The sequence below is a fragment of the Sander vitreus genome, chromosome 1 (genome assembly GCF_031162955.1).
Source record: "Sander vitreus isolate 19-12246 chromosome 1, sanVit1, whole genome shotgun sequence".
Classification (NCBI taxonomy): domain Eukaryota; kingdom Metazoa; phylum Chordata; class Actinopteri; order Perciformes; family Percidae; genus Sander; species Sander vitreus.
The window spans coordinates 39519994-39536389 of record NC_135855.1 but is presented as its reverse complement, the minus strand read 5'-3'; the positions used below and the strand labels follow the sequence as shown (position 1 = coordinate 39536389).

Below are 16396 nucleotides of genomic sequence, written 5' to 3'. Positions count from 1 at the left end.
AAGCGTTATGTCATAATGTTTATGACACGTTCATGGCAGTGTCATGTCACTCTTATGTAGATACCTTCAAGTAAAGTGTAACCCAAATAACTCACCTGGCACTGCTCTCATGAGCTATTAGGCTCGTTGGAGATGAACTGCGCCTCGCCTGTAACGTGGACGAGAGCGGGCGGCGGGGACAAAACCCGCTGTCAAGTCGGACAGTTTGCAGCCGTTTCCAGCAGCCTTCAGGCTGAACAGGAAGTCACAGAAACACTCACATCCTGTTAGGTCCAATTCCAATTTAATAAAGGTTATCAGACCCATATATCAGCTCGTACACAGTCTCCAGTTGTTTTTTTATTAAGACAGAGTAGCTGACTAAATGCTCTACATGCGATCTGTTGCTGATGTCAATACAATAGAACAGACTGTAGATGATCTGTAGTCAGACCAAGGCGGGCGCGCCCCGCATCATGTAAACTAGCCCAAACTAAAATACTTCTAATATGTCCCTGACACAAACCGAGCACCCAGGAGAATAGTAAAAGGTTGTATATATTATATTTGTTGCATGTTACATTTCCAATATTTAGAAACGAAAGCTCGCTCCATTTTTCCTTTTCAGTTTTCGCGGGGACTTCTGGTTCTTCTTCTCCTCCGGGAAAACACGGCCGCATTGCATTGTGGGATACGGGGGTAAAATGTAGGGTACATCGTATATACACTCAAATTAGCAGTGCGTTGTGGGTATTTCATAGTGGACTATATAGTGAATGAAATTTACCTCGGAGAATTGGCGAACACTACATACAGCAGGGAAAATCAGTATTAACACGTCACCATTTTTCTCAGTAAAGATATTTCTGATGGGGCTATCGGCATGAACTTTTCACCAGATGTCAGTAACAACCCAAGTAAGCCACACATACAAAGACATCAAAACAAATAAGTCCATAAAGTAAGTTGTGTGTAATAAAGTGAAATGACACAGGGAAAAAGTATTGAACACACTTGCTGAAATGTATTTAATAGTCAAAGCCTTTGTTGGTAATGACAGCTTCAAGACGCCTCCTGTATGAAGAAACTAGTCGCACACATTGCTCAGCTGGGATTTTTGCCCATTCTTCCACACAAACTTCAGTCTTCAAATCTTGAAGGTTACGGGGGCATCTTCTGTGAACTCTGATCTTCAGTTCTTTCCACAGGTTTTCAATTGGATTCAAGTCAGGTGATTAACTGGGCCATTCTAATTTTCTTTCTCTGAAACCAATTGAGAGTTTCCTTGGCTGTGTGTTTGGGATCATTGTCTTGCTGAAATGTCCACCCTCGTTTCATCGTCAGCATCCTGGTGGATGGCAGCAGATCCTTATCAAGAATGTCACGGTACATTTCTCCATTCATCCTTCCTTCAGTTATATGAAGTCTGCCAGTGCCAGATGCTGAAAAACAGCCCCACACCATGATGCTCCCACCTCCAAACTTCACTGTTGGTATGGTGTTTTTAGGGTGATGTGCAGTGCCATTTCTCCTCCAAACATGGTGTATGCTATGACAGCCAAATAGTTCAATTTTGGTCTCATCTGACCAGATTATATTCTCCCAGTATGTCATTGGCTTGTCCAGATGTTGTGCAGCAAACTTTAAGCGAGCTTCCACATGCCTTTTCTTGAGCAGTGGTGTGTTGCGTGGTGTGCATGCATAGAGGCCATGGCGGTTGAGTGCATTATTAATTGTTTGGTCCTTGGTTCTTCGACAACTCTTCTAAGTATTCTATGGACTCCTCTGTCAGAAATCTTGCGAGGAGCACCTGGTCGTGGTCGGTTAATTGTCAAATGATGTTCTTTCCACTTCCGGATAATGGCCCCAACAGTGCAACAGGATTGCCTCCTAAATACTGACAGATTTCAGCTGGTTTACTGGCTTCCCATTAGCCTGACATCGTCATACTCAGAATGTTGTGGGCGGGGCTAAGTTCGGCTGGCATCCAGGCTAGCTTCCCATGCCTTTTTACACCCCTTTTTCTTCATGTTTTCAATATTTATTCCCATTATCATTCAACTTTATTACACATAACTTTTGTCATAGAAATACATGCTTTGATTTATGTATGTGTGGATTACTTGGGTTGTTACTGACATCTGGTGAAAATTTCATACCAAAAGCCCCATTGGAAATATATTTACTGGGAAAAATGTTGACGTTCAATACTTATTTTCCCCGCCGGAGTTCACTATTTCGTGATAGGGAACAGTTTCTAACACAGCTAATGTGTCATTGGTTTTATAGTAAATTCTGCTTAAATTAGGTTTTGATTCAACAGATAACTTCATATTACAAAAATAAACATATTCTTAATATATTACATTTGAATAATTGTGCAGTCTTTCTCCTATCTGTCTGATATTTCAGCCTTCATTGTAACACAGCAAAGGTGGATACAAGTATAGTTTGTTGCTCACATCACTGAAAAATTCAACAGCAACATCTCTGACTCCATTACATCATTTATCGTTTTACATTACATCATTGGGGCCATTTCCTTGTAGATGGCTCCAGTTGTATATACAGCACTGTAAGTATCTGTATGTTGTCTTCCACAATCGGCATCAGATGAAGACTTCTTGAGAAACACTGACATTCGTGTTCATTTTGTGTGTAAAAATAGACTTCTATTTGAGCTGCTACAGTATCTACAGTAACTCATAGGTTTGAGTACCGTTATTACGCCTACTATCTGTTGCTTTATGTTTTATTTACTTATGTGCTTTGTTCCCAATGATTTCACTGTGTAAACTTTGAAATATTTAGGTTAATGAGGTTCCTGTAAATTCCCAAGGCCACGTCCAAAAGATTTAAATAATGAATGAAGAACACGCTGCTGTGAGCATATATCTAAATCACACTCTGTCGGCGCTTCGCTCTGGTAGGCTCATGGCCAATTTAACCTCAGGGGACAACCCACTTCCACTAGTGTAACTCCCACACTATGTTCAAACTAGGGATGCACCGATTGTGAAATACTGGGCCAAAACCTGTTTAAAATAACAATTTGGCAGATTTCCGATATTGTGTCGTTGTTGTTTCCCCCTTTTGAGACCGGGAAATGAAGAAATCTTCATTATGAAAAGTTAATTATCATCCCTTCCCTCTAGGGCTGAAGTCTTTGGGGATTAAAATCTAATTTGGGTTTTTTATTTTGCCAGATATTACGATTAGATTTATTTTTTTGTCTTATATTCACTATGTAATATTCGTATGCAAGGATGAGAACACTGATATAAATTGCCAGCAATAAGTGTTTTTTTTAATAAGCAAACATTGAACTGTCAAACACAGAACATTTATCACAAAAGCTAAAGTTATAATAATAATAATAATAATAAAAACAATTCCAATAAAAAGATATCAGTACTTTCTGTGAACTGAAACGTCTGTTGTGCTTTAGTTCAAGCAGCATCTACATATTACACCTTCTACCATCATGTTAAATAAAGTCAAAATAAAATCCCCTTAAAATATGACATATCTGTAAACAATGTAATAATAAAAAGAGGAATCCAAAATGTGGCCTTCACGATGAGCTAATCGCATGCTTTCAAATCTCAATCTTTAAATGAGCACAAACGACACGAGAACATCGGCCGATGCTGATGTTTTGTCGGCTGCAGTACAGGTCATAAATCCCGCCCCCTGCACGTTAGCTGATGGGACATGGGCCAAACTTAAAAACTCAAAGTACACGTCAAATCAAATTTCGCCCAAAGACGCTTTCTGTCATTTTAGTTAGTTGTGATCGCGCTGATGTTTGTTCCAGTGTTCATTTTTCTGATCAGTTTGGGTTTTGTTAGTTATTTGATGCTATAAAAACGGGCTGAAACGTCATGATTGACAGCTGGGATTGACTCGCGATTAGGGTTGGGCATCGTTTGGATTTTAACAATTCTGATTCCAATTCCAATTCTTCCTTTCGATTCCGTTTCTTATTGATTCTCGATCACTATTTGTGATCGAGAATTTTCGCTGACCACCTCATAATACACACAATAAAATATGTCTTCACACAGTCCTACCTGAATTACTCCGCACCTCTTAATAGGCCTACTAGCACTAAAACTAGAACTGGTCATCGCATCAGTACAACAGGCTCGTTTACTGCACACAACGGCTGCCACATATTTCATTTATTTATTTACTCAAGCACCCGAGGGCGTAATCAGGTTCATTTGAACAACAGGCTTTGATTATTAATCTTCAGAGTTTGGACTTGAACGTCACGGCTGAGCACCACTAGCATATTTTAGTAATCACACAATAACTTGACAATTTAATTTAAATGTTATATCACTATACATGTTCTTCATTTTTATGGGAGTTTCCTGGTAAAATGAAGGTTAAAAAACTATTATTTTATATTTTATTTTGCTGTTCCACGGACCACCTGCAGTACCCTCACGGACCACTAGTGGTCCGCGGACCACAGTTTGGGAATGACTGCTCTAAACGATTCCAATAAAGAAACGATTCTACTGGAATAAACTGGGCCTACAATAACGTGTGGGTGGCCTAACGTCTTTATACCTTTTTTAGTGCATAGAATACTAAGCTATTAAAATAATAATTGTTGGCATATTTTTATATATCGTGTTCTAATGTCATTCATGTTTTTTGCACAAATAGGCTGATTTATAGTTGCTAATAATATAATTGGATTTAAGGTAAGGTGTTTTGAATTGCTCCTCAGGGACAAACACAGTTATTTAAATGTGTTGACCTTCAGTACCTCTGTCCCGGACCCCCTTGTTGAAGATCTCTGTGATAGTCGACTGCTGATTTGTATTCCGTCTTTGATCTTCAGCTGTTTACTTGTTTGTTTCCCCCCTCTTCCTCCTCCTCTCCTTCCCGCCCGTCCTCTGAGATTTAAATGTGCGCAGGCAGTTGAATCAACAGCAAGATTATGTGTAATCAGCTTCTATTGAACATACATCTTGAATACAGTTTCTTTTGTAAGGTCATATATTATGTATTGGCTCTAATTATAGGTCAAAACCTCTGTGTGTTCCTTTATATAGTGTGAGTTATTGTGCTCGAGGTTGTCGAGCAATATATATATATATATATATTGCTCAAAGCAACTTAAAGTGCTTATATTTTGCTTTTTGGCTTTTCCCCTTTCCTTTATTGTGTTAAATATCTTTGTTGTGCATGTTATAGGTTTACAAAGTGAAAAAGCCCAAAGTCCACCCCAAAGGGACTTAACATCTCCAACAGAAAACACTGTTCACAAACTGCTCCAAACAGCTCTATTGTAGTCCAGCCTTTACTTCAGAGACAAACGTGGTCACTTTGGAACACACGTTATAATGCTCACCTAGCTGCTAGCATGGCACGCCCTCATACTCTGCTTCTGACTGGCTAGTAGTCCTTACCTAGGTACTGTCAGGGCACGCCCTCATACTCTGCTTCTGACTGGCTAGTAGTCCTTACCTAGGTACTGTCAGGGCACGCCCTCATACTCTGCTTCTGACTGGCTAGTAGTCCTTACCTAGCTACTGTCAGGGCACGCCCTCATACTCTGCTTCTGACTGGCTAGTAGTCCTTACCTAGGTACTGTCAGGGCACGCCCTCATACTCTGCTTCTGACTGGCTAGTAGTCCTTACCTAGGTACTGTCAGGACACGCCCTCATACTCTGCTTCTGACTGGCTAGTAGTCCTTACCTAGGTACTGTCAGGACACGCCCTCATACTCTGCTTCTGACTGGCTAGTAGTCCTTACCTAGGTACTGAGCATGTGCGACTCCCAACAAAGATGGAACAGAAGTGAGATGTCTCACTCTGTAGCTAAAACAGAGAGCTCAACACACAGGGTGAAAAGAGGAGCTGCAGCAATGTGCAGTACAACAAAAATATGGTGTTTTTTAAAAATTAAACCATGTAAACTTATTCTGATATAACCTCTAAATACAATTATGAACCTGAAAATGAGCATAATATGAGCACTTTAATACGATATAGTGTCTGGATTTTGTTTGATATTTAGTGTTGGCAAAAGGCCTTTTATTGAGTTTCCTCTTAGTATAAATAATAGACACGTAAAAGCCAGCATTACTTAGGGCCTCTTTGTTTCCAACCTTATTCAACTCACGGTTACCTTTTCTACATTTAAAGAAGCCCGCTTAAACAACCGGGGCTTCGCGGTGCTCTGTACCCGGCTCACAGTTACCTTTATCTGCTAGACTTAACCGTCATGTGACCGGCCAGCGCTCGCCGTAATTTTATGGGATATCATATATCGGATTGTTGTGCATAAGTTTCGTACAACATCATACGAACCGTTTCATGAGAATCCGTTGGAATTCCCTCATGTAGCAGGAAGCATCACAAAACATCTAAAATAAATAACCAGTGGCTTGAGTCGGATTTTACAAAAGATACCCCCCTCTCCTACCCACTCTTTTCTCTCTACAGGGAGAGAAGTGGGGAGGGGAACTGTGGTGGGCGGATGGGTTGATGTGATTAATGCTGATGCTTTGTGCTTAACATGTTGCATAACCATACGTGAGAATTGCATGTAACAAACACTCTCGCTCACTCAGTTTAGGTAAGTCTTAGATAACAATAAGACAAACCATATTCCATATATGTGTCTATACATTGACATGTTAAAGCATGGAGTTTGTAAAACACACGTAGGCTCCACCAGAAATACGTTTTTTCAGTAACTATGTGGTGGCAGAGGTCTGTACTTTTACTTGAATCACTTACAATCATTTTGGAAGATTGTGCTGAGATGTACATGTTCTACTAACTAACTACTTTTCGCTGTAAATATCAAATATTAAAGCTGATAATATTTCAACATATGTTTCCGGTGATTAAATTTACTGTAGACATCTCTGTTTCCTCCCTCCCCCTCCCCTCCCCTCCCCTCTCTTCTCTCCTCCCCCTCAGGGAGCCTGGGTGCAACAGTGGAACCTCCTCTTTGAGAGAGCTTTTCTCCTCTGGATGGTATGGCTGAAATGGTACGTAGGCTCAGTCAAAAGCTAAAAAGGTAGTTAAAAATGAAGGCGGATGAATAACGGGCAGGAAGAGACATGAGTGCTTGAGTGTGCGTGTCCCTTTTTTCATGTATCCCCTTAAGCTGGCCTGCTTTAGCTTTAGATAGAGTAAGACGCTGGAAAAAGGTCTTTTTAATAAAGAGCGCCTCTCACTTGTGATGGATTTACTTTTAACCAGTAAGGGCTCCTGCACACTGCCTGCGTGGCGTGCGTGGCTATGTCTTTGCACACCAGAAATGTGTCTGACGTGGCGCTGCTGCTGCTAGCCCTGTCTGTACACATTGTGTCAACATGACATATAAACATCTTTTCATGTTTTATTTTGCCTGGAAACGCTTCCAACACGCTTGCGTGTCGCGTGAAAAATAGGCGTCGGTCCTATTTCTAGCATGCACGCGTTTTCGGCGTGTCACGCAGGCAGTGTGCGAGCTCTAACCTGTTAACATGGGAGCCGAAATATAAACGGACACGCCACGCAGCTGACACGCTCACGCCACGCAGGCAGTGTGCGGGAGCCATAAGGGTCAGGGATCACCAGGATTACTTTTTTGTCACAGGCTGTTCTCACGAACCATACGTACATTTACCTACGATAAGTAAAGCACTGTAATTGGTATGTATTCCACGTATTTATTGCTGTATGCACCACATTGACTGCTGCTGTATAAGACCGTTCTGGGCCGCGTAGGAAGGAGGTCAGGGTGGATGTTTGGGTCATAAAACACAGCTCGGGGTGCCTGGTGGATAAAGGCCTAAAATGCCCCAAAAATGTACTTAAAAATAAATAAATAAAACACAGCTCTTTCAAGCCTGGGAGTGGAGTTTGTGTCCAGGGTCTTTTTCATGAACTTAACTAGTCGTTTTAGTGCCTAAACTTAACTGTTTTCGCCGCGCAATGCTCATTTTTTGTTGGCTAAACTCAACTGCCACAGCCCTTGAAAAAACTGGTGCCCTGTACCCGGTTCCCAGTCACCTTTTGTTGGCTAAACTCAACTAGCAACGGCCGCCGATAGGACCGACAGTTCACGGTGCCCTGTAGCTGGCGTCACGTGACCAGCCAGCGGTCGCCTAATTTCATAGGATATCATACGAATTGGCGTGCATAAATTTTCGTACGATATCGTACGAACTCTTTAGGATTAGAAGACGAAGCAGGAAAGAAGACTGTCTTAGGGTTAGGGTTAGGGTTAGGGTTAGAGCACCTCTCACCCGTGATGGATTTACTTTTAACCCGTAAGGGTCAGGGATCATTTGGACTACTTTTTGTCATGGTAAATTCTCTTGAAAATCCAATGTGTTTGTGCGCACACACACGTGCCGGCGCTGCCCAGCACTTCTTTGTGTTTTTGCATTTACATTTGACACAGATTTTCTTAAAGCGGTGCTTGTGTGGACAGGATTTCTTTTGAGAGCACACAGGACAAACCCTGTTTATGAAAACACTGTGTACATGTGGACTCGGATTTGCAAAGAAACTCCCGCACACTGTCTAACTTAAAAAAAAATGTAATAGTTTGCATTGTTTCGGTACCAGACCATCATCAGGCCCATTGTAACTGTCCGAACAGGGGTTTTTCCCACTGAAGAGAGACGGACTGAGTTTAGTACCTATGAGAACATTCTAGATATGATGAAATTGGTGAAGCACTTGTACATGCTACTAAAGAACAAGTCTGTTCAAGTGGTCCTCATATGAGGCCCAATGTTTAAATTCATGTTTGATGTAGACAATGAAAAAATGTCGGAGAAGTTTGCAAAGCGATTCTGCTGAAGCCCTCCAGGAAGCCGTATGAGTGCTGAATATTATGCGTAGATAAAGCAATTGACTTGCCCACTCCAAACACAGGAAGGGTAATGAGTAATGTATGACTGTTATATCTGCCTTTCTGCGATTTTAGGAATTGAACCAGAAGGTTTTTTGGCAGACACAGAGTTTCTGAATGGTAGAAATGTTGATATTTGGGGTTGTTTTGTGAGGGAGAAATAAGAATCTCACCTCATGCGATTGTAAAGTAATGAATTTACTCAGCCTTTTGGTTGCAGCACCATGTTTCCACAGTCTTTACACCACATTATCCAACCTCTCAGCGACCTCGTGATTGTCGCTGTGGGTGTGTGTGTGTGTGTGTGTGTGTGTGTGTTTGTGCCTGCAGGTTTGTGTGTGTGTGTGTGTGTGTGTGTGTGCAGTATAGTGTTTATTCTTTCTGTTCATCTCGCAGCCTTTACATCCATGTCATTTCTCTCATGCAGTTCCATTGATTGTCCCCCCACCGCTCTGCCTGGCAGTGATTGGACGCTTTTCTCCACTTGTCTGGTCTCCCCACTGTTCTCAGCAGCAGCGGAAAGACACACTAACTAATTTTTCTGAGCCACTGCCAACTTCATCCTCAATTTGTCGGCATTTGGATTTATAGTTTATAGTTTTTTTTATAGCTGTTATCTCCTAATGTTGCCATGGGATGTGCGATAACGGAGCGTTCTTATTGTAGCAGTTTGTGATTATGAAGATGAGTTTTTCTTTTTTTTTTTAAATTGGACTCATTTAGTTTGGACCCAGATGGCTGCTAAAATGAGGGACGTGAGCATGCAAAGTCTGTTAGGCAGATGACAATATGACCGCCTAGAGATAAAAATTGAACACGGAACAAACGCTGAAGGTCTGAGAGTGTGTGTCGGTGGGGTTTTTCATTAAACAAATGAGAGCCAAGTGAGCACATTTGGCAAAGGAAAGCTGAGGAGGAGGGCAGGAGTTCCAGGAAGAGCAGAGAATAAGTCAAACGGAGAGAAACCGGGGCTACTGGTTCTACCCATAGACTGTAATAATGGACGTAGCAACAGTGACGTCACCCATTGGTTTTTGTTGGCCATCGCCATCTTGGTATTTTGGAGCCAGAAATGACCATATTCAGACTGTTCTCATAGTAAGTAAGTAAGTAAGTAAGTAAGTAAAATGTATTTGTATAGCACATTTCAAAGATAAAAATCGCCAAGTGCTTCACAATAAAATGTAATACAATACAACAAATTAAAATACAAGAACATTTAAATACAAATAGAAAACATAAACAGAATTCACGTAGAAAGGGAAGCAAGACATTCCCCAGCCTAGGAGCCCTGCTTGGGGAACCACTAATAGCCTCTGACCTAATGACCTCAGACGGGTGGGGGTATGAAGCTGTATCAAGTCAGAACCATTTGTACACATAGCTACTACGAAAAGTAAAGCACTGTAATTCCACCTGTAGCACCACATTGACTGCTGCTGTATGAGCGCTGTGGGCCGTGTAGAAAGAAGGTCGGGGGGGGGGGGGGTCATAAAACAAAGCACTTTGAAAAGCGTGTTCGTTACCCGGGAGTGTTTTAATCCAAACCATGCTCTTTTTCCTAAAGGTAACTAGTGGTTTTGGTGCCTAAACTTAACTGTCGTCGCCGCATGATGCTCACTTTGTGTCGGCTTAACTCAACTGCCACGGGCCCTGAAAGGACCGACATCTGGCGGCGGCTCGCGGGGCCTCGTAGCTGGCTCACAGTCACCCTTTGTCGGCAAAACCCAACTAGCAATGGCCCCTGAAATGACCGCACCTCATGGTATTCACCCTTTGCAAACACGTCACACGACCACGTGACGGCGCCATGACGGACGGCGGAAGCACAGGCTAAACAGTAGTAGACGAGCTGAAAGTTTCATAGTTTCAATCAGTTTGAAATACATAACACTAAATAAACTGTATTTATGGCTTTATATGGCTTCTTCTATTGAACAACAAGTTGTCGTGCCGTTATCGGTCGAGGTAGGGCATCTGGTAGGTGCTCACAAAGAGCGGTATTTTGAGAAGTTGGAGATAGCAGGATCGGATACCGACCCTTAATTCGTTCTCCCACCGTTTTCACGGACCTCATTAAATCACCGAGTCTGCCACCGATCTGTACCACTATGTGGTAAACGGGGTACCCCCCCATATACTGGTGCTGATCTCAAAGCTTTTAAAAGTCTGGATGCTTACCAGTTCTTTGTAGCTGGCTGGGTTACAGGTATGCGATGCTATGCTAACGCCTGGAGGAGGTACCTCATAATGGCAAAGATAAGACATCAATAGGGTTTATTTTGTATTAACATCTATTCTTTACTTAAGTAAAGATTTATATAACACGTAGCCCATGTTTTTATGAGGACATGGTCGGTCGTGGCTACCCACATACCGTTGTTCGCTGGGTGTGCCAATGCAACTTCCTAGCTAATGGATGCCTGAACACATCCCAGCTCTGGGAAGTGCAGTTATTAATTATCTATCACACGTTAATCCATGCAGTAAATCATTGAGTGTCTACGATCAGTATTAACCACACATAATTGTTACATCTAACCATCTTCTTATCTGTGATTATATTCGCTGTGTAGCCTATGTTACGATTTGACCGGTGGATATTACGACGCGATGGGCAGCAGCTAGCGAGCAGTCCAAAGCTAGCTGCAGCTAGCTCGTCAGCTAGCCGGGGTAGGAGCTCCGCAGACCCGCATTTAACTCGTTTTTGTAGCTAGTTTCCGTGCCATGTCATCTTTAATTTAACCGATATTTTTTGCATGTGTGTTAAGTTAAATGATCAAGGGAACGACTTTCTTTTTTGGATATGTAGCGAGGTCAGTGAATAACCGATGTTAGCTAGTTATGTGGGTCATCATCGGGTTGGACCTGTTGCACGGCAGCTAGCTGGTTGAGGATAATTTTATTTATCACTCATTTAAAACAGAAAGGCAATACATACACATGCTTGTGTTGGTGAGGATTACTCTGCAGATTGTGAACGTACGAGTTTAGCTTGCCGTCCATCTACAGCATAGCTCTTCCTCCGTCCGTCATGGCGTTCATAATAATAATAATAATTTGTGCGAGTGGAGCGTGACATCACGTGCAAAGGGTCAATACCTAACCGCTATCCGGCTGAAAGTAACATTTTGTTGGCTGAATTTAAGTGTAAAGACCGTCAATGAGAATACGTTGCTGCGTTTGGACACAATGGCGGAGCTGGGAGAGGATGACGCGGCTACAGCTAGTGTTGTTTATGGCTGCAATGGCGCTGCGCTAAGCTAAACGCTAAAGAGGGAAAGATTTTCAACACTTTTGAAGCGAGTCATCCAGTGGAGATTTCCATTGCATAAGAACCTTAAAGGATGGTAATGGTTGTTCCACATTATTTTCAAGTGAATTCCCTACAACTATTTAAAGGTGTCGCCAAATTAACCAGGACTGAAATCGCCGAATTAAAAAGCTGCTCTTACTTAGAAATATTTCATCAAAAGTGCAACTATTAACTTACATGACACCGTTAGTTACTTATGAACACAAAACACACAAAATCCTGCTTTAACAAGGAATACAGTGCAGAAATTTAACTATGACTCATCTGGAGGAGAACACAACAAACCAACGAACCACTGGCCTAGAGGCCTACAGTTTCCTCTCGCTCAATGTGGGAACCATCCTGCTCATTGATCTTTCCCAGAGTTAAGCCAACCACACACACAGCATGCACACACACACACACACACACACACACACACACACACACACACGTACAACACACACACACACACACACACACACACACACACGTACAACACACATACACACACACGTACACACACACACACCAACAACACACACACACACACACACACACCATACAACACGCACACACACACACTGGCAGGACCATATAGAACATGAATTATTAATATAGCCTACATGTGGTAAAAGTGGGTCACACTGATGTGCATCCCCCCCATTGGTATTAAAACATCTCGCCAAAGGACTGCAGTTGAAAAAGAGCCAGTCGGCTAACGCTGGCACATTTTCAGAAATGTTGATGAATGTGTGTTTTCCTTATGGATAAATGAATGACATGAAGTGTACTTACTGCTAAGTGTACGCTTCCTTCAACAGCACAGTGACGGTCAGTCGGCACAGATTATAAGACAATAATAAACTGTATGTAGGAATGCACCATTTTGAATCTACAATTTCTGGTTCAAGGTTTATTTATCATCCCCGGAGGGCAATTTGGTTTACAGCCAGCAGTCATACATAAACAACAGATACAACCAATAAATAAACAACTAAATTACGTCTTTTTTTTTTTAAGAAAGTCATTCAAAAATGGGTTAGTAATGACGATTATAATCAGGAGAGACAGGAGAGACTTATACAGTAACTACAGTTCTAAAAATGGTTATGAACTAGTTTAAAAACCCCAGTTTTTCAGACACAGACTGCACACTAACACACTGCTGCAGTGACGGACTGGGTTCAAAAAACAGCCCTGGCATTTGCAACACAACGGCACTATTGTTGTCAATAACCTAGCTTGGATTGAATCTTTCCACACACCTCGCCACAGTACAATCTTGACTATTTGTTGCTGCATGCATAAAATAACTTATCAAAATAACCAAAAACAAATTACCAGTAGTGGTCCTTCTGGCATTTGCCAAAATTCCAGATTGCCAGTCCGTCACTGATCAAAGCCACCAGACTCCTTTTGACAAAAACAGTTATTTTACCTCCCAGAAAAGAGGAGTCGCTGCTCTACCGCTGCCTCCATCGCTGCCTCCATCGCTGCCTCCATCGCTGTCTCCATCGCTGCCTCCATCGCTGCCTCCATCGCTGCCTCCATCGTTGTCTCCATCGCTGCCTCCATCGCTGTCTCCATCGCTGTCTCCATCGCTGCCTCCATCGTTGTCTCCATCGCTGCCTCCATCGCTGTCTCCATCGCTGCCTCCATCGCTGTCTCCATCGCTGCCTCCATCGCTGCCTCCATCGCTGCCTCCATCGCTGCCTCCATCGCTGCCTCCATCGTTGTCTCCATCGCTGCCTCCATCGCTTAGTTAGTTTGTTAGTTTTGTAAGTTCCTAACCCTTTAAAACACCAAAGTTACACAACAACACACATTTCTCCAAACTGGTGGCATGCCACCCGCCATCTACTGAAGCAAATACACTCAAGGCCTCATTTGCTAACGCTTTTGCGGCCACTTCAGGCGTATTTGTTTCGCAACGTGCGCATAAAAGCATGGCGAGGTATGTACAAACATGCTGCACTGAGGGAAAAGCGCAGACTGCCTGTCGCGGGAACTGAAAATGGCAAATTGCGCTTTTCCGTGTCATGCATATGCATTCACGGGAGGGTCAAGGGGAAAGTGGGAGTTTTCCATAAAGAGATGGGAGAAGAAGCGTAAAGTGCGCCTAATTATGTATTCCGCGGTATGTACAAAAACCTCCTGTGACAAACCAGCCGCAAGCGGGTTTCCTGGCATATGCCTCCTGGTGAAATGGCAGCAGGAATCCGAGCAAGACAGAGACATAAGCCAAGGAGACGAGCTGAAAGGATTTTTGCCACAAGGATCACACTTTTTCAGTTGAGTGAACACGAAATAATTTAGCGTTACAGATTAAGCAGCCATGCAATATTACAGTTACACACACACACACACACGCATCTCTGTGCGTCGGGCCTGGACCTTCAGGTGTTTTGCTGTTTGATCACACTTCACTTTAACTTGTACAAAAACCTTTAACTTCTCCTTTAAGGGCTCCAGAGTTTCCTGAAGTTTCTTCTTGTGTTGTCGTGCAGCTTCATCGATGGGTCTGATTATGTGGTTGGAGTGTTTTTCTGAATCTCTGTAGACGAGACACACCGGCTGCTGATGGTCCAGACAGAAGAGTTTGAGTTTCTCCGACTGCAGACTGCAGAGAGCCTCTGAAGCTCTCTGATCTCTCTGCTGTAAGAAACTCTCACACAGCTTCTTTAACTCCAGGTTACGAGGTCATTCTGACTTTGAAGATCTTCTCTTACAAACTGGACACTCCTGTGTTGGTTTCTCTGTCCACCAGCTCTTCAGACAGTCTTTACAGAAGCTGTGGCTACATGACAGAACAACAGGATCTCTAAAGACTTCATGACAGACCGAACAGCAGAAATCCTCCTCTGACATGGAAGCCATTTTGTCTCTGAGAGCGGCTGAAAACAGCAGAAGCGGCAGACGTTAAAACAGGAAGTCAGTTGTGTTTCCCTCCCTCGCACATGGGACCAAGGGTGTAAATCCCAGGGGGGTCGGGGGGGTCAGGACCCACCCCATCTAAGGGTTGTCCCCAACTAGAAATATCATTAAAACAATGCTGTGTATTGTAAATAACATCATGATGTATACTTAAAATATCTGTGTAAGCAGTAAAACAATACAACCCCCCAAAAAAATCAGTCAGGTGTAGAGTCTCAGGTAGACCAGGGACAGTCAGGTGTAGAGTCTCAGGTAGACCAGGGACAGTCAGGTGTAGAGTCTCAGGGAGACCAGGGACAGACAGGTGTAGAGTCTCAGGTAGACCAGGGACAGTCAGGTGTAGAGTCTCAGGTAGACCAGGGACAGTCAGGTGTAGAGTCTCAGGGAGACCAGGGACAGTCAGGTGTAGAGTCTCAGGTAGACCAGGGACAGTCAGGTGTAGAGTCTCAGGGAGACCAGGGCCAGACAGGTGTAGAGTCTCAGGGAGACCAGGGACAGTCAGGTGTAGAGTCTCAGGTAGACCAGGGACAGTCAGGTGTAGAGTCTCAGGGAGACCAGGGCCAGTCAGGTGTAGAGTCTCAGGGAGACCAGGGACAGTCAGGTGTAGAGTCTCAGGGAGACCAGGGACAGTCAGGTGTAGAGTCTCAGGGACAGCACGACTACGTTAGCCCAAGTAGCAGCTTTTTTATTGAGTCAAGAGAAACACTGAAAAGAAGGATAATGGTACAGTCTCCATGTTACACTAATGATAGTATCAAGGCTTTCCTCTGTGTACACATGTCCTCTACGAGTATAATTGGCTGTATTATTTGTGTCCTCTTCAAAAATTGCTCTTCCGAAATTTTATATTCATTGTCCCCCCCCCCCCTACTGTTAGATCCGATTTACGCCCATGCACGGGACAAGTTTGCCTTCAGGGCTGTCTGCCAGAAGGGTTTATTTTAACCCAAACCACTGTCTTTTTCTCCTAAACTAAACTAAGTAGTTTTGTTGTCTAAACCTAAGTGATTTCTGGCAGAAAGTCCAGAAGGAAAACGTCTCTCGTGTGTCCCTCCCTGCTGCAGAAAGTTGCCTCAGTTACTTTAACTTTGGGTCTCAAAGTGTTTTTCAGTCTGCAGATTACAGTTAAAGTATTTCACTTCTTCAGTACTGTAGTGCTTCTTTCTGTAACTATCCTTCCTACAGTTTTATAATAAAAGGTAACTCTTACCGTCTGTCTGTCGGCGCGTCTCTTCTCACTGACAACAGGAACAAACTGGTTTACCTGGTCTGTCTCAGGTGATGTAATGTAAGGTGTGGAGTT

General features: G+C 43.0%; 1 protein-coding gene across 1 annotated transcript in view; it reads left to right on the top strand.

Moving 5' to 3' along the window:
• The window catches only part of shank2a (SH3 and multiple ankyrin repeat domains 2a), a 295254-nt gene that overhangs the window by 21115 nt on the left and 257743 nt on the right, over window positions 1-16396 (top strand). The window contains exon 2 of the mRNA XM_078255689.1: window positions 6932-7002. Within this exon, the coding sequence (XP_078111815.1) occupies window positions 6991-7002 (12 nt within the window). The 5' untranslated portion in view covers window positions 6932-6990. The remainder of the gene's footprint in view (window positions 1-6931; window positions 7003-16396) is intronic.